This window comes from Cheilinus undulatus, linkage group 9, assembly GCF_018320785.1.
Source record: "Cheilinus undulatus linkage group 9, ASM1832078v1, whole genome shotgun sequence".
NCBI lineage: Eukaryota > Metazoa > Chordata > Actinopteri > Labriformes > Labridae > Cheilinus > Cheilinus undulatus.
This window is the reverse complement of record NC_054873.1, coordinates 11121729-11148166: the sequence shown is the minus strand read 5'-3', so window position 1 is coordinate 11148166 and position 26438 is coordinate 11121729. Positions and strand designations below refer to the sequence as shown.

The 26438-nt window shown below is 39.6% G+C and overlaps 1 protein-coding gene across 1 annotated transcript; it reads right to left on the bottom strand.

Moving 5' to 3' along the window:
- Positions 1–5954: 5954 nt before the first annotated feature.
- oaz2a (ornithine decarboxylase antizyme 2a) lies at positions 5955–25726 on the bottom strand. The gene is given in 6 exon segments (XM_041795443.1): positions 5955–7083; positions 8900–8985; positions 9661–9833; positions 14354–14434; positions 14436–14502; positions 25525–25726. Coding segments are annotated over 6 exon segments (648 nt in total). The 5' UTR covers positions 25635–25726; the 3' UTR covers positions 5955–6952.
- Between the last annotated feature and the right edge of the window lie 712 nt (positions 25727–26438).

Sequence of the window (26438 nt, the reverse complement as noted above, 5' to 3'; positions counted from 1 at the left end):
CTCTCTAGAGTCGATGCCATGAAAGCTTAACACAAGAAGATTTGACTGAGAGCTCAGAAGAAGCTGCTAAAATGACCTTGTGGTAATTATTTTTAAGACTGTTGTTCTTGCAAAGTTTTATCTTGGACAAAGATTCTTAAAACTAGCAAAAATACATCTTTTTATATGTCCCAATCTTTGTCTAATATCTAAAATATGTTGCGTCTATTTTACTCTCTACCTTCACAAGCCACCTAGGGTGAGCTGCCAAGAAGCACCCCCACAGCATGATGCTGCCACCACCATGCTTCACAGTGGGGATGGTGTGTTTGTGGTAATGTGTAGTGTTTGGTTTATCTTGGGAAATTTTTTTTGTATCTATCCCCTGATTTACACTTTTTCATAACCTTTTCTCTGAGTTGCTTGGAGTGTTCTTTTGTCCTCATGGTGTAATGGTAGCCAGGAATACTAATTAACCAGTGACTGGACCTACCAGATGCAGGTGTTTTTATACTACTATCACTTGAGACACTTTATAAAAATAAAATGGATATGAGGAGAAAGTTTCCTTAAATGTAGTAGTGCTCAAGTACTCAACTCAAACTTCTCCAAGCGCTGATAAAGATCCTGTCATTTGGTGGAAAGCTCCAGAAGAGCTGCGTCATGGATTATATGATGAGCTGTAGTTTGGTAAGGATGTGATGAGATAATGGCAAAATCAGAGAAAAGTAGGTTTCCATTGGACGCTGATCCTCAGGCTCCTGCAGTGTAAGTCTCTTTAGAGCGGATTAGCCATTGACTGGCTGGTTTTAATTCTGCTCACCGGATGCTGGAAACTGAGATGGCAGTACAGAGAGAGGGAGCCGCTTCTGAGAAATGTCGTGCTGAGAGAGCAGATCATGTCGTAATCAGCCTCAATCTGAGGTGAGTTTATATAACCTTAATGTAAGATTAAGGCCAGGAGGGGACGATCTGCCTCTTGACTTTGAGTCAAGCAGATTAGTGACACAGCTCCGGCGCTGACTGCAGATTTCACTCAGGACATTTACATGCAGTCAAAGTTGAATCAGTGTGTTATCGCGGAGACGATGCTCCAGGCCTGAGTGCTGATATGTCATCACAGTTCCACACAGTCAGCACTATGGAGAAATGTAGAGACAACATGACAGTAACTCTGTATAATTTGACTTTTTCCTACCTTTAAAAACATCTCTTATGTTAAAGTGAAAACAGATTTCAACAAAATAATGTCCATTAAAAAAATATGTGATGGAAAATAAGTGACAGCATAAATATTCATGGCCTTCAAGTCAGTATCTAGTTGTCTGTGTGGATAGATCTCAATCAGGCTTGCACATCTGGCACTAAAATTTTACTCCATTCTTCTCTGCAATATTGCTTAAGCCCATAAAGCTTTAAACCAGTGAAGAACCCAGGTAACAGTTCTTGTATGCAAGCTCTCCAATCTCAGCTGCAGACGCTTGTAACTCAGAATAGTCCCGTTGGCCTCTCTCACTAGTCTCCTTCCTGCACGGTCACTCAGTTTGTGTGGACAGCCTGATCTAGGCTGATCTCTGCATGTGTCTATTCCTTCCACTGCCTGATGACTTACCATAACTCTGGGGATGATCAGTGACTTGGAATGTTTTTGTATCCATACTCTTACTTAAACTTTTTAATAACCACTTCTCTGAGTTGCTTTGAGTGTTCTTTTGTCTTCATGATGTAATGGTAACCAGGAATACTGATTAACCCGTGAGTGGAACTCACTCAGGTGTCTTTGTACTACAATCACTTGAGACATTTCTTCATAAAAGCAAAAGAAGGGTAAAACATCTAGGAGGTGAATACTTTCTATTGGCACTGTGCCTATGATCAAGCCAACATCTCAAGGCTCAACACATCCATACAAAATAAACTCCTTAAAACATATCTTTTGATGTTGTATGGTTGTAGGAATAATGTATAGTGGTACAAATTCCCATGGCACACCAATTAGTAGCTTGCTAACCTCTTGGCTATTGCAGCAGAGACGGCAACTCTCCCATCAACTCACTAATTCTCTTACTGTGTGTGCAGGAACAAGAACAGCAGTCCAGTTAAATTTCCTAATGAAGCTATAACAGTCCAGCTTTACTACCCGCATCTTCATTTCTTCTTCCTGTGGAAGTTGGAGCATTTCTGTGAGACCCTGAACACAGGAGCACCAAATAAAACTAGATGTACCACTTTTTAAAAACAAGAATGAAAAAATCTAAAGAAAGGACAGGGCGCAGGTGGCCTAGTGGTTTAAGATGCGCCCCAGGTACACGGGCGGCCAGGGTTTAAATCTGGCCTGAGGCCCTTCACCACCCATCTCTCTCCCACTCTCATTCCTGTTTCCAACTCTGTCCACTGTCCTCCTCTATCAAATAAAGGCACAAAAATGCCCAAAAATAAATCTAAAAAGAAAAAATATATGTTTCTGTAACAAGTGATGACGTTTCAGTTGTCTATTTTTACCATTGGGAAGCACCTTCTAACTGGATTAATGCTCTAAGACCCGATGTGTGACATTACATTATTACTAGCGAACACACCTGGACAGGTGTGTGCTACAGCTATGAGCTTGTGTGCACCGGTTGACAAGAAACTAAAGGTGCAGACCACCTAGGTACGGCACCTCATGTAAAAGGACTCTGCAGTCAGCAACCTGGGTTCAGTTCTGATCTTTGGCTCCTTTCTCACATCAGTCCAGACGTTCTCTCCCTGATATCCTATTCCATCAACTGTCTCACTCTCTCCAAATAAAGAACCAAAAATAAATCATTTAACACTCAATTTAGATGCTATTTTATGTGCACTGGGCCCTTGATTTGCATTGTAAACACTCGTCTTGATTATCATAATTCTTTATAACTACCTCCTTTGTCTTTGCCTTGAGGTGCCTTGCTGCATGGTGACAATTGACCTCGACCTCGGAGATTGTTTCTGTGATTTGTTAAACTGAGGTCTGTCCTGTTTTCTGTTGAAGTTTTATCTTTTATCTGGTGTTAATTTTTGCACTCCAAGGCCACCGTACTGCCTGCCAAAGCTCTGGCCTGTTTCAGCTCCTTCAGGAGAGACAACAAAGGTTTAAAAAGAGGCTGCGCCTGTATTAGAGACACAGATATAGCACAGCTGAGTCTGTCCTGGCCTGAACACTGAAAATAGATCTCTAGATCAACCAACCGTGGAGGGTTCAGTCTCTGGCGTGCGGCCGAGGTGAGCTGTAATGTTCTGTTAGCTGAGCTGGTTAGAGATTATCACCTGAGTCAGCGATCTGATGAAACAACTTCCTACAATGCCTGAAAAAAGAAATCACTTTCATTTCCTCAATTTGGATCCATCGCTGCTTCTCTGTTTCCTAATCATCTGTAAAACTTAATCTGGCAAACCCTGGCAGTCTGCATAATCGTAGTTGTTTCAAGGCCACCAATTTGGTTTGGAAATTTAATAACAGTGTCCCTTTTCAACATTTACTGTAATAAAACTTCAACCAAAGTAGTTAAAATTCTGCCGTGAGCAAAGAAAGCATGTGACAGAGACACACATGAATCCCTTGGTCTTAAATCTATCAAGAGAGGGGGACAAAGCAAACAGAAAACAGCCGTTTTGATAAGTTTTATTATTCCCCCCCCCCAAGACAAAAATTTCCAAAGTATACAAGTGTGGATTGTCATCGAATGGTCACTAAAACTATCATCACTGAGAACAAAATAGATCCCTATGCTATCACAGTAAACATTAGAGAAAAATACATACATAAAAATATACCTCTGAGAAAAAAATTCATTTATTGACATTTCCTAACAGCTTATAGTCAGGGCTCAATCAGTAGCAATGAAGACTCATATGTTCTGAACACATGCAGAAGAAGTAGGCCCCCACCCCATCCCAACACCAACGAAGAACAGTCGGCTATTTCTCTGCGGTGTTACAGGTAGAACGGCTGGCATGGGGAATGTAGGTTTATATTGCTTTATATACCAAAAGAAGGGCTGAATTCCAAAAGCAGAAATTATTTAAACCGATAGCTTTACAGACATGGATTCTTTGGCGTTTTATTCAAAGTAAAAACCAAAAAATTAAACTTCACAACTTCCTCCTGTGTTTTGCATATATGGTTATATCCTGAAGTGCTTCTGTCATTGTTTTAACCCTCCTACGAGGTCACTTCCTCACATCAGGCTCTCAAACTGCATGGGGGTGAAATGTAGAAACTTGGGAGACATTCCTCAGTAAGACTTTGAGTAAAATATCATTAACATTGCACTCTCCTCTTTTAGGCACAAAAAGCCCCGTTCAAATCAAACTCTCAGATGACATGGGGGAATAAAAGTTATGAATACAGAGGGTCGAATGAAGCCTAACAAAGCCCAGTTTGTGCCTCCTGTGGGTAACCATTATTCCAGTCACAGGGTGTTTTAGTGATCCTTGGAAAAACCCAGAAGGTTGTTAAACAGATGCTAGCTCTGTTACAAATCGATAACAATCTGAATGACAAAAAGCTATTGTTTAAAACCCTAAAAATTTTCCCCGTAAGCATGTAGCTTAAGGAAGACTACACAAATCATAAATTGCATTATTCTACATTTCCATCTAGGTTTCTTTCATGTTTTTATAAAAGCAAGGACATTGAGCCTTTCTCAAACTGCTCCCTCCTCAATCACACTCTGGTACAGAGTTAGTGCCGTCTGAAGTCAAGAATGAAGCTCCCTTGGTTAAGATGGAGAGCGTAAATACAGCAGCAGGCCTTAGGAAAAACTCCCATTACCACCACAGAAACGTGACTTTATGTGGCATGACTTTATGTATGGATGCATGATATAATCGGCATGATATTACAGTTAAAAAGTAAATCATCAGTATCGGTAGTCAGAAATGACAAGTTCTGCTGGTATGAACAGCTGATACCAGCAATGGATGTACAGGTCAAAAAAAATTTTCAAGACTCTAAGAGATGGATTAGGATGCACATCGGGGTCAGTTAGCTTTAGGCTTACACACCATGGAGACTGCCTTTTAAGGCCTAACAGATTGAGCATTGCTTTGTGCCAATTTTACCTTAATTTGACTGTCCAGTGAATGGGTAAGTGTGACCTGCAGTATAAAAGCACTTTGAGTAGTCCATGACTATAAAAGCGTTATACACGCTCAAGTTTATTTACCATTTTATTTTTGGTTATTTCATGGCGATTAGAAAAAGGTTATCTTACTTTGTGGCAGTACCATATTTAAACCAAAAGGCTGTAAATAATGGAAAAAATATTTCTTTCAAATAAGATAATAGTCATGTGAAATCTCCACAGAGCATCCCTTGCTTCACCTTACCCCACAACATGGAAGAAAATCTAGATATCCGGGGGCTTAAAAAAGTTTGTGCAGGGGGACACTGCAGAACTTAACCTACAGAGCATCCCCCATGACAAACAATAAGCTCAGTCAGTACCAGTACTGGTGAAGACTGGATGGAGGGTTGAATATGCATGCTCACTCTGCACTCAGAGGTTTTGGACGGCACTCAGTGTGGTGGACCCTCCACGAGAGCGCAAGAGAAAATGTGTTACAGGAGAGAGCTGTTTGAGAAAGGACTTACATTATGTCTAACTACCAAGGTGCCAGTTGGCCTAGCAGATAAAACTGTTCACCTACTTACTGAGGAAGTAGCCCTCATGTGGGCAGCCCACCATGCAGCCTACCTTTTCCAACTCTCAGGCCTCAAAATAAACCTTTTATTACCCTTAAATCAGCACTGAACTGAGGGAATGGTTAAACTGTGGCTTAATTTGCCAGAGACTGAAAGCATTGAGTACTTAATGGTCATCAGTCACACAACAATCTTTAAAACCCCTAAGAGCATCACTAATGCTGTTTAAAAACCTTCTGAGGGTTCCAACATAACAGGTCATTTGTTTCTTTGCAAAAGTGTGACACAAGAAGGTCCAAACTGTGGCTAAAGCTTCACAAGCATTTTTATATTTATTGTAAGAAACAATTAATGGAGCTCCTCTTTAATCTAACACCAACAATTATGCAATTATTGAAAAAATATAAACTCCAAGCATTTATTTCTGCGTATAATGGGCAAAATGGATGAAAAAAAAAAGAATTAGGCAATCCTCCTTGCTAGCTTGTCAATGACTCAGACTTAGCTTGACGGACTGATGGAGATACTTGCCTCAGCATTTTATCAGCTTCCTGGTTGTGACATCCAACATACAAGCTGCTTCTCAGCTGTGACACAAGAGGAGAAACTATATACAGCCGTTTTGAGCAGAAAAGAGCATAAAAAAACCCAGAGTGTGTGACATGAGCTGGAATGATGCCTTAACATATATCAGGAAGAACTGCAAAGAAATGTTTACATGTGCTTAAAGGTTAAATGTAACATCAGTCGTTCACCCGTCATCTATACCCATAAGCAAAACATTATTTTAGCCCTCTGTTTTGACCCCACCAGCACCAACTGCAGGTTTTACAGCACACAAAGACAAACCAAAGTCTCTTCTTATAAAAGTTTGAAGCTGTCAGAGGAGAGATATGCTGGATTTTAATGTAAAAAACCACATCTTCCTGGATTTTTGTCTTGTTGATGGCAGCGCAAATGAATAATGTTGCAAAAAAAGAAGGAAAAAATGAAAGAAAAAGGAAGCATGTGATGATGACTTAGTTCAAGCTACGCCGCTCCCCGTGTCTCCAACTGGGGTTATCCTCCAGTTAAAGGAAACAAAGAGAGTTGGGAGGTTTCCGCGTGATCTCGAAATCCTACCTACTGCTTCAAGACCCCCTCTTAAGTCACAAGTCTATTTAAAAAAGTGACACCTCCCAGTCAGTGATGAAGGACTTCTGAGAGGAGAGGAGGGGTTTGGGTCAGAGGGTGTGTTTCCATCAGGGAGGGAGGAGAGAGGGGAATCAGGGTGGGAGAGGGAGGTGTCAGGAGACTGTGTGGCAGTCACTCCTCGTCTGAGCTGCTGTTTTCCAGAGAGTAAACCATGAAGGCTAGATCGGGCCGGGTGGGTACCATGGGGTTTCCCGGCTTCACCATCTCAAAGCCCATGTAGTGGAACGTCTTGATGATGCACACTGAGGAGAGAACGAGAGGAGTGTTAAAAGGCAACGAAGATATACACTACATCAGTGCTTTGTTGAAGGATTCATTTTAAAGAAATAATTTACAGTTTGAGAAACAAAGTAAAATCCATTTAAAGCCTTTGTGAGTTTCATGGTTGAGCAAAAACTACAGAGCTGCCATCTGTTAGTTAGCCTAGCTAGCCTAGCTTAGCATAGATACTGAAAGCAGAGTCTCAAAAGCTCAAAATGGACCAGAACTTCCAAAGATCACACAGACACCATAGTAGTGGGTATGAAATTGCCCACGTGTTTTTGTCCCACAAAAGCCAGCCGGAAACTGACTGGAGTGCATGGCTTGGTTTGGCTCAGCGTGGCCAAAATTCATCGTGAAAAAGCCCCATTGGTTGTCTCTCAACCGGAAGGTCGTCCCTAATCCCCAGTTTCTGCTGTCACATGTCAATGTGTCCTTGAGCACTGCAGCATCAGTGGCGCATTAATGTATATGGATTAGTTAACACTAACAGCTTTTCTACATAGCCTTCACCATCAGTAGTTGAATGTAGAGTGAATGGGTGTGAATGTGACCGATGTAAACAGCACTTTGAGTAGGACTGTGGAAGCTCAAGTCCATTTACATACTCACTGAGTAACTGGGTACAGGTAAATAGGGACAGATGTTAACTAGCAGAAAGGGGAGACAAGAAAGGAAATGTAGAATACAAAAATGTGGTGATGAAAAGTAAGAACACCTCTGCCGTTAGGATTTTTTTTTTGGATTCAGGAGAGACAAATGCTACAAACTTCAGCGCTACGTTGAATGTCTGATCAACTGGCACATATCAGACTTTTTAGTTGGAAAATAGCACTGCAGTGTTTGGGACCTAATTAAGTAGGGTACCTTCACCTAATAAAGTAGAAAGACAAAGAAACTTCAGAATTGTTAGGCGTGGGCTCTGCAAGTGTGGGATTAAACTTCTCAAAGACTTACTTTGAGAAAACAAAAATAGCAATTAAGTATTATGGAATCATAATAAAAACAGAAATGTATTGACAGCCAAGTATCCAGAGAAACGACCCTGATCAGGAGAAGTGGTGTAGAGGATGGATGGAGGGATGTAAATAAATGCGCTTACAAAGACTAAAAGAAACATACTGTAAACAGCTTGAAAACTTGGCACAAATGTGCATTGTTTTATATGAATATCTCAGCATTACCGAATATTTTAACACATTTCTATCACACAATAATGTATTTTATCCTTCTGTTATTTTGGAGAAAAAAGTAAAATATGATTTGTAAAATTGTGGTTTATGAAGCTATTTCTTTGATGACCAACTACAGACTTCTTCACAGCAGCCAGCACTGAACCATTATATCTGACAACCACTCCTGAAGTCTGAGACATGCTGCAGGGGCTGCTGTTTGTCAACACTGTTGTTCTTGCATGCAACTTCCCTGAAAACTTTAAATTTTTCTTTAAAATCCGAGTTTTGTGTGGATTACAAGGGTTGACATGATAAGTAGGGGGGCTTAAAGGCATTGTTGAGCTTCTTTGCTTACTTTTCAGAGGCTGAACTTCCACTTCCAGTGTTTATGCTAATACGCATGCAGAGGCCTGTTCAGTCAACAGAACCCTGATAAAGTTTGGCCCCGGGGCCACATAGCTAGTGCAACCAGCCATGAAAACACTCTATATTAAGAAAATAATCCTTTCTATTGACTGGCTACACAGTAAAAGGTGTTATTTTCAAATCAATAGAACAGGTTGTGAGGGGATAAAAAAACAACCTCTAAGGTCTATTTTTATGACTTAAAACAAGAACTTACATCGATCCTCTCTGCTTTTATGGAACCACAGGAACACATAGTTAACTTTGAGCTTCTCCTCTGCAAATTCGAGCAGAGCTGTTAGCCTGAGGATGACAAGAACAGAGAGAGCAAGTCAGCCAGTGAGCAGAGAGAGGGAGAGGTGATGACGCACACTAACTTTTTTATTTTTTTCCTTTTACATAAGAGCTGCAACTTTACATAATAATGCAGTGGCAGCTGCAGCGCTGGCTGCTCGTACGACAGTGTGGGCTCTGTGCCCACAGCAGGCAAGGTTACTGTAGCCAGGATTGATTTCAAAAACATGGGCGGGTAATAAAAACCCATTTATTACCCGCCCGTTCATTTAGGATATGCAGAAAGCCTACAAATCACAATAAAACAGCCTCTGAGGTACAGTTTAGACCCACATGGTGTTCTTATTTTCACTGTCACTCAGAATTGGGTTATATTTATACTAACAGTTCAATTCTAGTACTAAGGGGCACTTAAATCAGGGCCCAATGAAATAATTTAATGGCTTAGAGGAAAAAAATCAATTATTAAATCCCCCTGTGGGAACTCTGGAAACGGATGAGCAGAGAAGTCAGTGCTTACTACTGATTTTTGCTAGATTATTCATTTTTAAAGAACCTAAAGATGACTTCACTGTTGATACAAAATGGCATCTTGTAAAGTAAAAAACATTGTTTTACCATTGAGTATTAGAACAACTCATAAGCATCTATATTCATGTGTTTAGGGAAACAAAAAGGTCTCACCCCTCCTTGCTCCCCTCCACAAGCGACCCAGCTGGGATCTCCAGGAACAAGCTGTCTCCAGATAGAGCAGTATCCCAGAAGGCTGAGCGGCGCTCACTTAGCTGGTAGTGGAAGCGGAGAAGAGAGGGGTTTCCACTCCCTGAAGCGCCCTGCGTCACTGTTAACTTTTCATCCTGTGTGATAACAGAAAGGACAGAAAGAAACAAGTGTTTAGTTTATGGACCAAAAAAAAAATCAAAGCTGCAGTCACAGATTTGGTTTTAATTTTATTCCACAACTCAATCCTTTAGAGAAGCCAGTTCAGGCTAAAATCTAGACCAAAACAATTCTAATGTCTGACCTTTTCATTCACATGCTTTTTGTAAGACGTACTTTGTGTATTTAAATCGCTGTGTAATCCAAAAGTTCTGCCGTTTGGTACTTGATAAAAAAATAGTTCATATTAAATTAGACACATCTGGCTACTTGAATAAGCTCTACTGTTCTTCTCTTTGTTCCAGGGTACTGTACTGTAAGAAACTTTCAGGCTGCAGATGGGTGCCTTTTGTCAAAGGCTTATCAGTGAATGTACTTTATGAGAAAGCTTTGAAATTTTATTGCCGACAACACTTTACACCGCTTTCCACATTATTAATCAAACGACATTTTTCTCTTATTTTCCTAAATATTAATGCAAATGACAGTATTTTTTAAGTCATCAGCCGTTTGAGCATAATTCAAATGTTTTTGAACAAACTTCATCATGATAACCATTATTTTTTTTCTTAATAAAAACCTCAAAATGCACTGTTCCACATTATTAAGCACAACAGAGTTTTAAAACCTTTTATAGGTTGTAAAGAACTGAAAATTGTCATTTTTGAATTTACAGTATTAGGAAGTCAGATTTACTAAAATCAAAAGCTATTTCAATCAAAAACATCTTAACAGGCCAAGTTACACGTTAACATAGGAGCCCTTCTTTGATATCACCTTCACTATTCTTGCATCCATTGAACTTGTGAGTTTTTGGAGAGTTTCTGCTTGAATTTCTTTGCAGGATGTCAGAATATTCTCCCAGAGCTGCTGTTTTGATGTGAACTGCCTCCCACCCCATGAAGAAAATTTTGCTACAGAAGAAACTGCTCTTCTTTTTTTTTTTTTTTACCATGAAAGAAAGTGGTCAGTTACTTTTTTTTTAACCATGGAAGAAAGTGGTCAGTCAGAAACTCTATATACTTTGCCGAGGTCATTTTCACACCTTCAGGGACCCTAAAGGGGCCTTCCAGCTCTCTCCTCATGAATCCGGCCCAGAACATGACTCCGCCCCTCCTTGCTGACGTCTCAGCCTTATTGGGACATTGTGGCCATCCACCAACCATCCACTACTCCTACATCTGGACCATCCAGGGTTGCACAGCACTCATCAGTAAACAAGACTGTTTGAAAATGAGTCTTCATTTATTTCTGGGCCCACTGCAACCATTTCTGCTTGTGAGCATCGGTTAGGGGTGGCTGAATAGTAAGTTTATGCACAACTGCAAGCCTCTGGAGGATCCTACACCTTGAGGTTGGTGGGACTCCAGAGGCACCAGCAGCTTCAAATACCTGTTTGCTGCTTTGTAATGGCATTTTAGCATCTGCTTTCTTAATATGATGCATTTGTCTGTCAGAAACCTTTCTCATTATGCCTTTATCTGCAGGAACCCGTCTGTGCTCTGAATCAGCCACAAATTCCTTCACATTATGATGATCATGATTCATTTTTCATGAAATATCTAATGTTTTCATTCCTTGTCCATGGCGTTACACTATTTGACACTTTTCAGCAGCAGAGAGATCCTTTTTCTTTCCTATATTGCTTGAAACCTGTGGCCTGCGTCATGTGGAACATGTGGAAAAGTGCATTTTGAGGTTTTTATTTAAAAAAAAAAAAAAAAAATGGGGAAAGCGGTGTATTATTGCATCTTTGTGTTATTTTTACATTTTCTTTGGTCACTTGGCACAGAACCTTCAGCTTTAACAAACAAAACATTGCAGGGTTGTTTAAATGTGCTGAAAAAATGCAGGTTTGACCCTGAATTACCTAACACATCCCTATTAGATAAGGACTCAAAAAAGGCGCAGTAAACTCTACAGCAGTCAACCTTTCCTTCATTCACAAATAAAGCCCATCAGCATGCAGACATAAGGACTAAAAAAACTCACTTATCCCTGCTGCTGCTGGCTTTTTAAAACGATTCATATACTGCTGACTACAAAACAAACTGCCCCTCACAGTAAAAATAAAGACAACCTTGAACCTTGCTCCCCTTGGATGATTTGTAGTTTGACATCCAAACTCATACCAGCGTTTCCCTCACATTGACAAAGCCAGGGTGTGTCACCCAGGAATACTTAAAGCCATCCAAGAATATTTGCACACCATTATTTTTCTTTTTGTGAAATTTATACAGTCACCATGTACATGTGCAAGGGAAGCAGCCAGTAGTACCCCTGTAAATGCACTGTTTGAGGTGCAATGTCATGTTAAATTTAAGCTTCATTGGCCATCATTTCAGTATTTTTCTGCAGCTTCTTGCAGTTAGTAACATCCTGTACTCCTGCATTCTAGGATGGCTGCTGCGATACACTACCTCAGCAACAATAAGCCTTCACACATGCAGCCCTCCTGCTACAATCAGAATCGAAAAAAACATATTTATAGAGACTAGTAATGTTATTTGATAATTTCTATTAAACAAACTGATCCATTTTTTTTACTTTAATGTTTATTTGTATAGGGACAAGAATGAAGCAAGTAAACCATTGCCAAACACTACACAATCTGCTATTTGACACCAATTTTATTCTAGTTTAGTTCTTTTTTTAAAGCAAAGGATGTAGTTTTGGTTAGTTTTCATTTTTGAAAGCTTTTTATTTAGTTTAATTTAACTAAAATAGCCTTTACATTTTTTTTGTAGTTATTTATCTAGTTTTAGTCAGCTAAAATAACTTTGGTTGGAAAGACTGTAGGCTGTTGAAAATATTGGGCAAAGCCAGTTAACATCATTCATATGACTATGGAAGTGGGCTTCTGAGTCCCATCTACAGCGGCCACATTGACCACCATCTCAAAATAACTTAAGTTCAACCTAGTAACTTTGAAGCTCAGAAAAAGTTTGGATGAAAGTTAAAACTAAAAATCTGTGCTTGTCTCTCTTTCTCCCCTGATAACATCTCAGACCTCCTCATCAGAAAACAAGAAAAATGCAGTTGATTCAAATCTAACTGAAAGATGATTATGAAAAACAAGTTGTCCCACTTTGGCGTGTTTACAGGTCAATAGTTTTGTTTACACTCTTGTAACTCACTGCGGCACTGGGTACTTTAAACTCCAAAAATCTGATAACAGACAGTTTTTTGCAGAAGTGAAACGGGTCAAAGAGGAAGTGGTCGTGTGAGCTCCTTGAAGAAATAGAAGCACTGAGGTCTGCAGCAGAGAAGTCCCGCACTGATCCATGCTCTAACTTCTCCTTCTATTAACTTACTGTAACATCAATCCTCTGATATTTTGTCAGGCATATGATTTCATAACAAGGGCATGTGATGGTTTAGCACGAGTTCTGTGTCAACAGTAGTGATATCTACTATATAAATGTGGAGCCTCTTTGTTTGCTGCTTCATCTTGCTCCCTGCAGCGGTTCATGCAGTTGTAGTTCTCCAATTATCAGGATGATACGGTGGCTTCTAAATGTCTGCCTTTACTGGCTATGAAAGAAATGTGTGTTGATACTGACCAGGCAAGAAAATTAAGTCAAATCTACTTTCAATGTGCTTTTATGTTTTTAGAAAGTTCATAAATGTCAGTGTAAATGTATGAAAGAGTTTGTGACTGAATCTGATGAAAGAGTGAAGTCATGCAGAGGTTTTTCTTTCTTGCCGAGGACAAATGAGGACGTTGATATGACAGTGGTGACTGATCTGTCTGATCCTAAATCTGTAATCCCTGGGGACAGTCAGTCACATGTCCGGGGTACAACTCCACACGCATGCACATGCAAACAAACACATACTGAGTGTGCAAATATGCAAATTAAAGATAATAAACAGAACTAATCTTGGGCTATCATATTGTGCTTTTTAATGTTACATTTGGTGTTCTTGAAGTGCTGTTTGGATTCATTTATGTTTAAAATGGGGATCTTTGGCAAATGAATGAATGAATTCATGCTTTAAATCCACTGCAGGTGCAGAAGGTGAGTACACGAGACAGATTAAAGGATTTTTAGGCTTTAAAAATGAGGGAATGACTCATAAGCGAGATGCTTGTGTGTTTGGAGTCAAAGTGGTTCCTGAGGGATGAAGCACTGAACACAATTATTACCAACAGTGCACCAACAATGAATCAGGCCAGCCTGTGCAGGCCCTCTTTTCACTACTACTCTTTAAAACCATTAGATTATCATAAAATATAAATCTTCAAATCAAAAGACTGTTCTCATCTACCCATTATAAATCCCTGTTTGAAAGGGAAGTAGGGTAGATATAAAGGAGTTCAGGCACAGTTTTGCGTGTTATTTGCTTATAAAATCAACTGAAACATGTATACAACTCCAGGATCTATTCATTTTCCCACTGGTTTCCTAGAGGGAACCAGCACTTTTGTGTTACGGGATTAAGAATGCCTGACTTAAGTTCTCCTGTTTTCCTCTGTGAATTCAGGGTCAGTCACCTTGTGTAGTAGCACGCCGAGAGAGTGATCCCTGACCGTCCCTCGCCCACCCGGGATCTTCAGTAGTGGGTGAGGGGCATCAGGAACACCACAGAGGCCCTGGAGACTGAGGGATGGAGCTGGTCAGCCTGGACCCCGATAACCAAGAACTAGAGGAGAAAAAATGGAAAGGTTAATCACTCTAAAATGAAATTGGAACATTCTTTCAAATTCAGTCTTATTTTTAGAATACCCTTAAAGCAAAGCATTGCATGAATAAACAAAATGAACTTTGTTGGCTCTATGTGCCAACTTACTGGAAGGCAAATGGAGATAATTTACCTCCCGTCATACACTATAAATGCAGTTTTTTCCCTGCTGTCTAAAATAAAGAGGCCTCTCATGCTTCTGGTGTATGGTGAGTGAACATTTCCTTCAAGCTTATGAACAAGTCAGACTGAGCTGGAGACTGTTGGTGTTGGCTGCCTCTTTAGGGGTTTAGTAGTTGATCCATTGTACCAAGAGTCCCTCAAGTGACTGATTCAGGCTGTTTTCTTCCTGTGAAACTCTGAAAACAGTTGTTGCAGGAATTTTTTTGATAATAAAAGCCACAAGCCTCTGTTGCAGCTGTATCAGGAAATAAACATCATGATTAAAAACCAAAAAAACAAAGCCAGCCTTGTCTTTAACCATCCAAGAACTGAAACCTGGTAAAACTTGACTCAGTGCTTTTTCAAGAAAATGCATGCAACAGTGAACGTAAACTGAACTTTTTTTGTATTTACAGTAAAAGCCTCAGGGCCGAAGTGACACTGAAACATGCAATGCAAACCTCTCGTTTTTTGCTTCACTTATGCACAGCACATGTGTGTCTTAGAATAGATTTCTGATTACTAGAATAGGCACTTGACACTCATTAATCCAGTTTATCGGGTCTTGTTGGACAAATATAGATTTCTGCATTCGTTCAACCCTGTGATCACAATCCAAACATCATACTGCCAAACAAAGAGCACAGACAACAAGCATGTCATGTGGACATGCTGTAAAAATAGCAGAATTAAAGACATTTTCAGTTCTGACTTTGCGGGAAATCCATCAGAGGCTGTTTGTTTACAACGATCCTGCTCCGACAGCAATCAGAGAGCTCCTGGCGGGTTGTGCGTGAGGTGGAAGGCATGCATCATAAACAAGCACATGATCTGTAAACACCTCTGCAAATAGCTCAGGAGGCTTTTGGGAACACAAGTCTTCAACGTTTTGAGTTACAGTCGTGCTTCTCAGACCAGACGTGATGGCAGCCGGCCGGCGATCTCAGACGAGCCCAGACATGAGGCCTGGGCACTGTCATTATGGTAGATTTCAGCCTTTTAGATGAGTGATTATCCTCAACAGCCCAACTCTGTATGCACCTTTAAGATTTGTTCACACACCTTTATTGCAACTGGATGTCTCACATCTCACGATGTGAAACTAAACCAACAAGATCGACTTGTTTGTTTGTGAGCTGATACAGGTGTATCAGCGTTATGTGCCCCAGTTTCCCTGCAGAGCCAACAGGTAGCCTGGACGACCTGATCTGCATAGCTACGAGCCAAGGGGGTGAGCAATGGAAAACAAAGCTCATTATACCCGCTCATGTAGCAGAAGTAACTGCATGCACCCTTTATAGGTCTCATCATGAAAAGGAGAGTTTCATCTCCTTAAATACTGAAAACGCTGTTGTCCTGCTCTCCTGACTGTGTGCACCATTTTATGCTGGTGTTTTATACCTGGAGCTTCTGCTACACTGGTAGAGGTATTCAGATCCTCTACACAGTGTAAAGCAGTAAAGCTGGCATGATTCATCAATTATTTGGTTAGTAGAGAGAAAAAGTTAACATCAGCAATGGGTGAATTCTGGACTTTAAACATGACATAACAATAATAGGAGTTAGGCCATTTGATGTTTAGACTTTGGGTTTGTCTGCTGCCTTCTTTCAGTGCTCATTTTCATTTCTAATCAAATGAGTTCAACATTTTCATACTCCTAAATACAAATATGTCCTAACCAATGGCTGTTTTGCCACTGCACTCAAAGCACCCTTGGTTAAAAAAAGCTCAACTTTTAACACTGCTAAACTTGTCAACTACACTTCTCACTCACCAACTGATCTTAATCAGAAGGGGCGGGACTTTTGATATCAGCTTTGTAAAAAAAAAAAAAAAATTGGTAGGACAACTGAAGTGAGGGTGCACTCTCCTTTTCTGAAGCTGTTGCTGCAGCCAGGACGGGATTCCTTTATATCATTGTCATGGTTTTTTTCTAACATTTGCTTGTATAAAAGAAAATATATGGCAGACCCAGCCCTTTTACAACAGACTGTACAGTCACAGAGGGAAGAGGAAGTTAACTTTCATAACCAAGCTACAGTAAACGCAAGAGAGTAGCTCTGTGAAATAAGCTTAAATGCACTGTTAATGAAGACAAACCAAGTTAAGAAAATAGGGATGTTCCTGGGTAAATAATTTAAACTCCACTTTTAAGCAAATTATAGTTGTGTTTAGTCGACGAGTCTAAAGTTAAAGATAAGGCTCTGAAAATAGTCAAAATATGGTGTCATTTAAGACAGGATAACTTTGGTTAAATGTGCATATAACCTGGCACAGAACTTCAAACTTTAGCCCTATTTTCAGGATCAAAATAGTCCCAAACAACACTCTTCCTACAAGTTCATATCAGTACACCACTGTTTATATCTGGGTTGATAAGAATTATAGCAGCTAGGCTAATAAGTAGGGGTGTAAATAACCAGTTTCATCCTGATACTATATCGATATTTTGGACAACAATACAATATTTTCCAATATCAAAAAATCTGCCATGATACAATTCGATATGGGGCCCAGGATCGTTATCAGGCGATTTTATGCAAAAATTTCACACAGTTACAGAAAAAAGTGTTTCTGCAATTAAATTATATACAGGTCTCTGTATTTAATCAAAATAAAAGCATAGCTTGGAGTATCAATTTAGATCGATGTTTTGACTTTCCGTCGATCTGACTGGATCATCAATCAACCAATCGATAGGCTATATCAATATACATCGATGAATCATTACACCTCTACTAAGCTGCAGTTCAGCCAGGGCCCTTGATCATTATTGTGGGACTGAACTGATTATTTTTTGGACTCGTTGCCCAAGGGCAGCTGGAGACAGGAAATATGGGGAAAGAGAATGGGGGAAGACATTCACTTAACAGTGCCAGGATCTGGATTTGATCCTGCTACCAGGGCACCTCAGCATATGGGTTCCTGCTCTACCATCTGAGTTAAACTGGTGCCCTGTAAGACTAAACTCATTAACCAGCAGGTAATTTGGTGCCAAATGATAAGGGACTCAACTTAAGTAATTTATTTGGTTATCCACACCCGTTCCAAAATTCTGTCTGCACATTATTTAACACCAAATAAGCATAATGCTCAATTAAAAGCTAAATTACAATTACAAACTCGGTGTTCATTTACAAGCTATGCAGCTAAATGGCTCCTCTCTATGTCAGATTAATATGATATGTTTTGACTGCAGAAGCATAAACTTGTACATAACCTTGATTTATTTCTGGCTTATGTAGGGTCAAATTATTGACAAACAACAGTTTCAATTAAATTTTTATTCTTAATCTATAAAAAAAGAATTATTTTTTGTAGAAATTGTATGACAATCAAACAAGTAATAAAATACAGGGGGCTGCAGTCTCTGTACATAGAAGCAATGTCCAGCAGATGTAAGCTAAAATTTATCCTGCCAGAACCTCCTCTAGACCAGATATGTTTAGAAAGAGGTGAATGTTGGCCAGCACCATTAAAACAGCCTGAGAGCCAAGAATTTCTCTTGATTTATCTGCTATAAACAAGCCTGATAGAGACAGTATCGAGGACAACAGGTAGGACACAGATGGAGGAAGAGATAAACACGCTTGCCAAGATGTCAAGACCTGCCTCTCTTTTTCCATCTTCCCTTTCAGAGGCAGACATAAGAGCCTGTCCTTGACCAAATGCCAGCTTGTTTTGAAAGGCAACACTTTGGTCCTCTGACATTTCAGCCCCCCCTCCTGTTTCATGATGCCACTTTAGCTGGAGAGAGAGCTGCAGCCTTTAGCCCCCCTGATAGGTCAGAAGGTTGAGCTAAAAACAGAATATAGGTTACATTTTTCAATAAAGGTCGTCTTGATGGATGACAGACTACGTGCACCAACATGAAGGCCGTGCCTGCACACAGACAAGTCTGGGCTATATTAATACGCGGATGAGGATTTAATCGTGTGTGTCGCAATAAAGCTTAAAGATGCCAAGTGCGTCATTGTCTCATCCTGGAAGGATGGTGAGTGCGAGAGAAATGTTTTTTTTATTTCCAAGGATGAACGCTTCCACATCCAGTTTGCCCTTCCTTAGCTAGGAGTTGTTTTGAGAACTAATTCAGGTGGATTGTTTCAGCGGGATGAGTGGTCGGGTTTGGCCCTCGCTGCTGAAGCACAATTTGGTCGACAGCCAAGAAACACATGACTCATCCAAAACAGGAAGTGCTCTGGTAGGCTCTCCAAGAAGACTGAAACACAAACCTACTTCCAACACTATAATTACCAGCTCAGCAATGGAAAAAAAGACTTCATTTAACCCAAGCTCGTAAACAAAAGTAAGCTTCTTAGCCTTGCCTTAAACCAGCTGTGAAATGAGTTAAAGTGTAGGCACAAACATCATGTTACTGTGCGCAGGAAATAAACATGAGGGTCCAGATTCCTCCTCTGACCTCTCTGAGTTCGGCAGAGCAGCAGATCGGAAAAGATGCCGAGACAGAAACAGGAAAGGCACACGTGCACTCAACACTTGGTGTGTGTGGACACACCTCTGTTAAATCCCAATTTGACCCCTGGGGCAAAACTGTGAAAGTGCTCAGCAAGTCAGATGCACAGAAAACAAAAACAACCAAACCGGTTCAAGTCAGATGAGAAGTACAGTGCAGTATGTCCAAGTAAGCAAAAGACAAACTTTCATTTTGTTTTTCTGGCACTTTGTATGCTGGATCAATATTGACTTAGTAGAGGCCATGAAAATAAAACCTGACTGGCTGATAAACAATGTAGTTCAACCAGCAAGCAACCAGATAACTATAACTGTGTCAGATAACTAGAACATGCCAGATCTTCAGCATGTTTTGGAGAATATTTTACCTTTTTACACTTCACAAGAAAATTTAAAGTTCTGTGGATTTACTTCAGATAGGTGGCTCTGATCTGTGACCTGCTGGTCTTCTTAAATAAACTGGTTTTGCTCCAATTCCAGATGGGCTCAATGATGATCACACTGGTGCATTTGTAGCTTAAAGGAACCAGAAAAGTCTTCACCAAGAATCAATGAAAACTCAGTTGCAGCGGTGCAACAGTTGAGGACAGGCTAAAGTCTTTGGGGTTCATCGTCTTGAAATCAATGAGCATCTGTAGAAAATTTCATGTCAATGACTCTTACAATGTCTAATCAGCCAGTAAAACAACTGACTTCAGCATTCTGTTGTCTTTGATTAAAAAAAAAATCAAAATTCTTAGTTTGCTTAGCTTTGATTTTAAGATGCAATCTCAGTTGGGCTCTTATGGCAAAATGTATCATAGACATCACCTTCATTTTCCACTGTTCCTACTGAATGCTGACCTCTAAATTTTCTTCAGTGTTGCATTTTTTTTGTGCACTGAGAGTTTTCCACAAGTGCCAGCTGTCAGCCAAACAGCCAGCTACTCACTCAATAACAACCTGCTGCTTTTTTTCAACAGTTAACAAAATCACTAACAATGAAGTTGCAACTCACTTTTCCTAAACATTTTAACACTTCAGTCAGTCATCTCACATTTTCAATTGTTTGAAGCATTTTTTATGGCAGCACGTTTGATGTCAGGCTCCTTTTAGATTATTTTACATGAAGAATTGAGAAGTGGGAGCCTACAGGTGGATGCGCGAAAAGATGTAAGCCATGTGATTTGACTAAGATGCATGTCAGGTGTGAATCATTAGCTCGAGATGACTATCCAACTAACTTGCAGGCTTCACTCCATTATTTTCCTTTGTCATATTTGAATCCCCACCAGAAATTGTTGCTTAAATAAAAACGCCATACTCTAACAGCTCAATATGCCAGAAGGAAGCCATGGTCACTAACCATAGTAATTTAGAAATGGATGAATGAATGATTGTAGTAGCAAACTTCAACTCTGCCTGAAAGTGGTAATGAGAATTCATCAAGGTGAAGATTTAAGAAGAGATATGACCACTTTGTGAGAGCAGTATAATTATTTTCCTGTGTAATTTAATTTGGCATCACTACTTTGTCACATTTGCCCAGTTGAGAGTACAAGCTGCCTCTGGTTTGTCAACTCCACTGCCCACATAGATTTGATCCTGCCCATGCTCTGTCAGAACAGGAACAGTTCAGTGAGCCTGTGGCAACAATAAATAAGGGTATGGCATCAATCAGAGGGATGAGCCCAAACAAAAAATTTAAACCGTACTTTACTGTCTTATCAAGGCAGCACTAAGCCTACATGTCTGTTGCCTGTTCTGAAAACATTCGCTTGGACAGGAAATGAAGTCAAACCCTTCATCAGACAGCAGAGAGGGCGTGTTTGGAACACAACTATCTCTCGTGGTATTTTAGTGTTGGGTGGTTCACCACATTTAATTGTCTGCCACAACTGTATTTCACCAGATGACATAAAAAAAATGGTATCAACACATGCCAACAAGCTTCATCAAAAACACATGGAGAGAAACCGCAAACAATAACATCTGTTTGTGCTGATAGTGGAGTGAGTGAAGTGAGAAGGAAGTTTCAGGTCTGTGTAGCCGAGATAAACAGTCCCATCCCACAGGAAAAAAAGTGCCAGCATGCACACAAAAAAAACAGTACAATCCAAAAAGGCAAGTTGTGTCAGCAATGTAGTTCATTTTTCTCTTTTTTACCCTGTGTTTAATATGTCAATGCTTTTCAACCTTAAAAACTAATTCATTAGTTTTATCATTTATCCATCTAAGATGATTTAGCACTCATTAATCAATGTTTGGATCAAAATTCCTTACTTTTAAATATAAAGAAAAACATGCAGAACTGTTTCCTGCATGTTAGAGGTTATCCTTTTTTGTTTTCCTTACTCTATAATACACAAAAAATACGTTTCAGCACTATTCCTAAAAATGTGGAAATCACTTACTCCTTTTAGCTTGAGGTGTTTAAATTTCCAGATACCTGGTTTGTTTAAATGTTGATAAACAGTAATAGACCATATTACCAAAGCAACCATGTTCCTTTGACTTGGGAAGCTCAAATGTTATCATGTTGTTCTGCTGTATTTCAGCTCCTTTGTCACGTAAACACCAAGATTCAGACAACTGACTTATTTTATGGTTTCCAAACTAAAAGCAGGTTACTTGCCTGTGGCTCCTTTCCTGCCTTTACCTTGCAAAGCAGATGGATACGCCTGTTTCTGTGTTTCTCACTGGAAAATCAATCTTGCAAAGCTCCCGTTTGAACTGTTTGGGTCTGGTTAGAAAGTGACACGACCAATCAGCGACAAGGGGCAGTACTTTCAAGCGCGGCGGAGTAGTGACGTATGCAAGCAGCAACAAGAGGCCGGTGCAATTATGGCGGAAGAGATTAGCGTGGATGCTGCTAAAGCGCCAGTTTTATTTCTTCGTTAAAAGAGGAAAAGAACAGCAGTGAGTTGTTTTCCTTTCAAAAATGACAAAAGTTGTGTACTGACATGTTTACAGTAGCCATGGTTCATGTTATTCCTCAGTAGCTGTGCACGTACACCTCGGTCGCAGCTACGTCACGTGTTTTGTTGCTCTGATTGGACCGTAAAGATGTGACAGACAGAACGTTCGTCCATCACACTCCAAGTTTTTTTCAAATCCTCTGCCCTTTCGTATTTTAGTATTGAATGTGTAAAACAAATCCATCTGGCCTGGTCTATCAAATAAAATGTATTAATGTCCAAAAATAAATCTTAAAAGTGTTAGTAATAAGTTTGATAACCCAACTGGTACCGTCAGATTAAAACTGGGGTTAGCATTTAGCCACTTCCACGTCATTTGATAATCAGAGAGACAATAGAAATGGCTCATAACAATAACAAATATTATCATTTGTTTTGAAAAGATTTATTTACACCTGAGGAAAAACTTGCTGAAGGTATTTACATGTGCAATCCTACTTAAGTTTTGCAGCCAAAGAATCACACAGATAAAACATGTCTGTATGGCATGATAAACACATACCTGTCAATCCAGTCTTGATTAAATCTGACTTTTCATGTTTATTTTTTGTGGCAAGATTTTAGGGAGTTCCATATCTCTGGATCAAAATAAAATAGCCGTTTCCTGCATGTGTTTTGCCAATCACAAAACAGCATATTAGCATTAAACCTGATGATGGGTAACATGACAGCCCCAGAATTATGTAGCTGAAAATATCTCAGTTGCCCCCTTGTGGCTGGCTGCAGTATAGGGACTGATCTCACTGTTACAGCGCAACAGTTACATGCATATAACTTAATGTTTATTTTATTCTATTTATTTGAAAGTCAAGATGATAATTTAAAGCATCCGACCTGTGGCTTCTTTCCTGCATGTCATTCCGCACTCTCGCTCCTCATTCTCCTACTCTAAATATTTAATTACACTTGATTTGTAAAGCGCTTTTCACCTCTCCTATACTTGTCAATCAAAAGGCATAGCCCTAAAAGAAAATCTTTTTTAAAAATGCAGTGTTTAAAGCATTGTGCTATGTTTGAATCCAAGGCAAGTCTCCAGCTCACTTGTCGGTGCATGCAGCCTGACCTGCAGACACCTACGACAGCTGAGGTGACCACTCAGAATGTCAGCTGAAAGTGGTTGGCACAGTTTTTGTTTTGGTTTCGTTTCAGATGAGTCAAGTGCAGTCTAGTCTAGAATCTTGCCCTGAAGAAATGAGTCTGACAGTCAGGTTCAAGAATGGTCTTATTTACTTACACTAGGGTCAGATAATCCAGCTGTTTCTGACTGAATACACCCCTGTGCTCCACTCACACACACACACTAATGGATTTCATTGATGCTTGAGAAGTGCATCAGGAGGGGAGGAGAGGACAGAAGAGGAGGGGGGGTGGTTATGTAAGAAGGCTGATGTAGGCCAGTTGATGCCTTTAGCTGACAGAGCCATAACAGTCAAGAGAGCTAATATAGACCCTGCTTTGGCACACAGCATCAATGGAGCTCTCCCCCCTCTCTGCATGTCCGATGCTAAACCCACAGAGGACAAAAAACAAAGCGAATGCCTCTGGTGTCAAAATGAGAATGTGAAAGAAAACACACACACTACAATGTACCCTTGCAAGTGCTTATGAAAATATTATTCAAGGTCTACATTACCTGATAAAAAGGCATATTACAGAGACACCCAAGTCGCCCCAAAGGAATACTGTACTGATGCAATAAGAATGCATAATAAAGCACCTCAACAACAGCAGAAGTCACCATGTGATTGCAATTCTCAAATCATAGAACAATGAACGCATTACTATGGTTCTACTTAATCTAGTACAATGTGTACAGTAGTGAAATAGTCAAGACATTCTTAAAAAGTAGGGCTGGTTCTATTTATAAAGTACGTTTTGTGTTATTAAGTGGCATATAAAAAGTAAAAAGGTTTTGAAAAGGCCTCACAAAAAGTCCCAGAACCCTTTAGTGGTGAATTATTCAGGCAGTATGCTTGATACCTTGGTCGAGGGCATTCTCAATATGAAAACCAGGATGTTTTTGAGGGTAAATAAAACAATTTCTCAGTTTTAGACTTAAAAATCAAATTCTATTCTTAAATCAACAGCCCATTACTCTGAAAAATTGCATGTCTGATGATAAAAAGCTTGGCATTTTAGCTTGATGAATGGCTGTTTTGTACAGTCTTTCTCTTCCTTGGTTTTATTGTTCATTCCAGTACTATGGGATATCTTTCTGCAGTAAAGCTTGAATTTAGGGATGCACAGTATTATCAGCAGATGTGAAAATTTCTGCCAATATGTCTGGCTGATACATCAGCTGTTTGCAGCTCTAAAAAGATAAAGGTTAGTTTGACTGCTACTGCAAAACTGATGTACATGTAATCCATAGAAATTACTCGCAGTTTTAATTTTATCTTGCTTTATATCAGTTTCAAACACAGACTGTCAAAATCAGAGTGACTTTTAAAGCTGAAGACACTTGGTGTTGTTAAAATAATAAAAAAAGGTATGTTTATGTTGGTATCAGTATCAGCTAAAGTGAGTTTGGAAATATCTGCAAAAATCCACTACAGTGCATCTCTTCTTGAATTCATTTATTTAGTAACTGTTCAATATAATTTATCAAACAATTAAACATGAGACTTTAACCAAGCAAAGTAGCAAAACTTTTGCCATTTATTTTCATTTTAGTAAACTACTGAAAAAATAATTATTATAAGCTCATACTGATGCTACTCATAGCTATTTGAAAGTTCAAATTTGCACATATTAAAATTAAAAGTTTGAATGATTTTGTTTTTTAATTCGCCTGAATAGTCAATAGGGGAATACATTGTTAGTTCAGCCATATCTCTCCAAAAACAAAGAGCAGATTCCCGGAAGGATAGTTAAAGGGGTAAAATGTTTCCTGTTTTAAGTACTGTCTGTTCTTCACACCTAGCGCTAAAGCCTCACTTCAGCTTTCCTCGTTAATAACATGTGTTAAGGATACTTTTCTATGCATCAGTGTCTGCTGAACCACCGTGGGTATTACGCTTTTACAATGTTTGGAAACGTCCCTTTGCAGTTATCTGTAGTATCCACTTCTAAATGTACATAAAAGCAGAAAAACATCGGTGAAACAATTTCCACGTCGTTATTTATTTTTCTAAATCCTGCAGGTCTCGGTCGTGTCAAGTCTTTCAGTCTCATGTATGAGTGTAAACACGTCTAAATATTTTTGCGGTTACTTTCTTCTACTTTGTGAGAAAACTGCCCAAAAGTCAAACGAAACAAGCCTCAGTCCTGAACTGTGTACTCAACTCCAACTGAAACAGACAAACGACATTTATTTGCCCAACTGTCATCCAGAAATAACCGTCAACATCTGTTTTCTATTAGTCTTAAACCAAATGAGCATCTTCCTACCTCTCCTCGGTGTTCAGCATGATAGCTTCGAGGAAACACGGGTCTTTTGGTCCTTTTTGACAACTAAAACGGTTACTATTCGATAAAAACTCCACAGAGAAGTTCACCATTCGTAACTCGAGGTGGAACCTCCTTACAGCAGGTCTAAGAAGCGACTTTTAAAAGCAGCTAGATGGAGGACTACACAGCGCCGCTACTCTAAAGCGAGTCTGCATCTTACAGCGCCAACACGGGGTATTTATATAGCTGCAGTGAGGCATCATGGGTAACTTCATACCAGGAAGTGTGACCGTTTTTTGACAAATAATTTGGAATTAAAGGTCAAAACTCAAAGGTATGATAAAATTATCAAATCAGAAAATTATAATAAATTATTAACGGGTTATTTCTGATAGATGTGAAACATTGGTGTCACTTTATACTACGTCGCACTTCCATATTAAACTCCCATTATTATTCCGCAGAACTGGCGCCCCCTGTTTACTTACCGGTCGAAACTTTGAATATATTTAGATTATTTACAACACAGCCCCCCAACACCAAGTACTGTTAAAAAAAAGAGCAAGGCATTTTTAACAAATCTTTTCCAAAGATCCTAGTTTTATTTGGATGCCTACATTATTTTACTTCACACAGTAAAACACAATTACTTCACAAAAACCAAAAACTACCAGGGTCTAAAGTATTACCCCCCTTTACAACTGACCCTTTAGTTTAGACATAGCACAAACCACTGTAATGCAATGACGTCCCACACTGTAACACTCAAACTTGTACAATTAAGTTGAAACTGAGGTTCATCTTCCAACTTATAAACAGTAAAAACGTCAGTACGTTCAAGCACACACTGGAGAAAGCATCACAATAAATCGCTTCAGACTTGCTCACAAAGCACGAGAAGGAGACACAAAGTT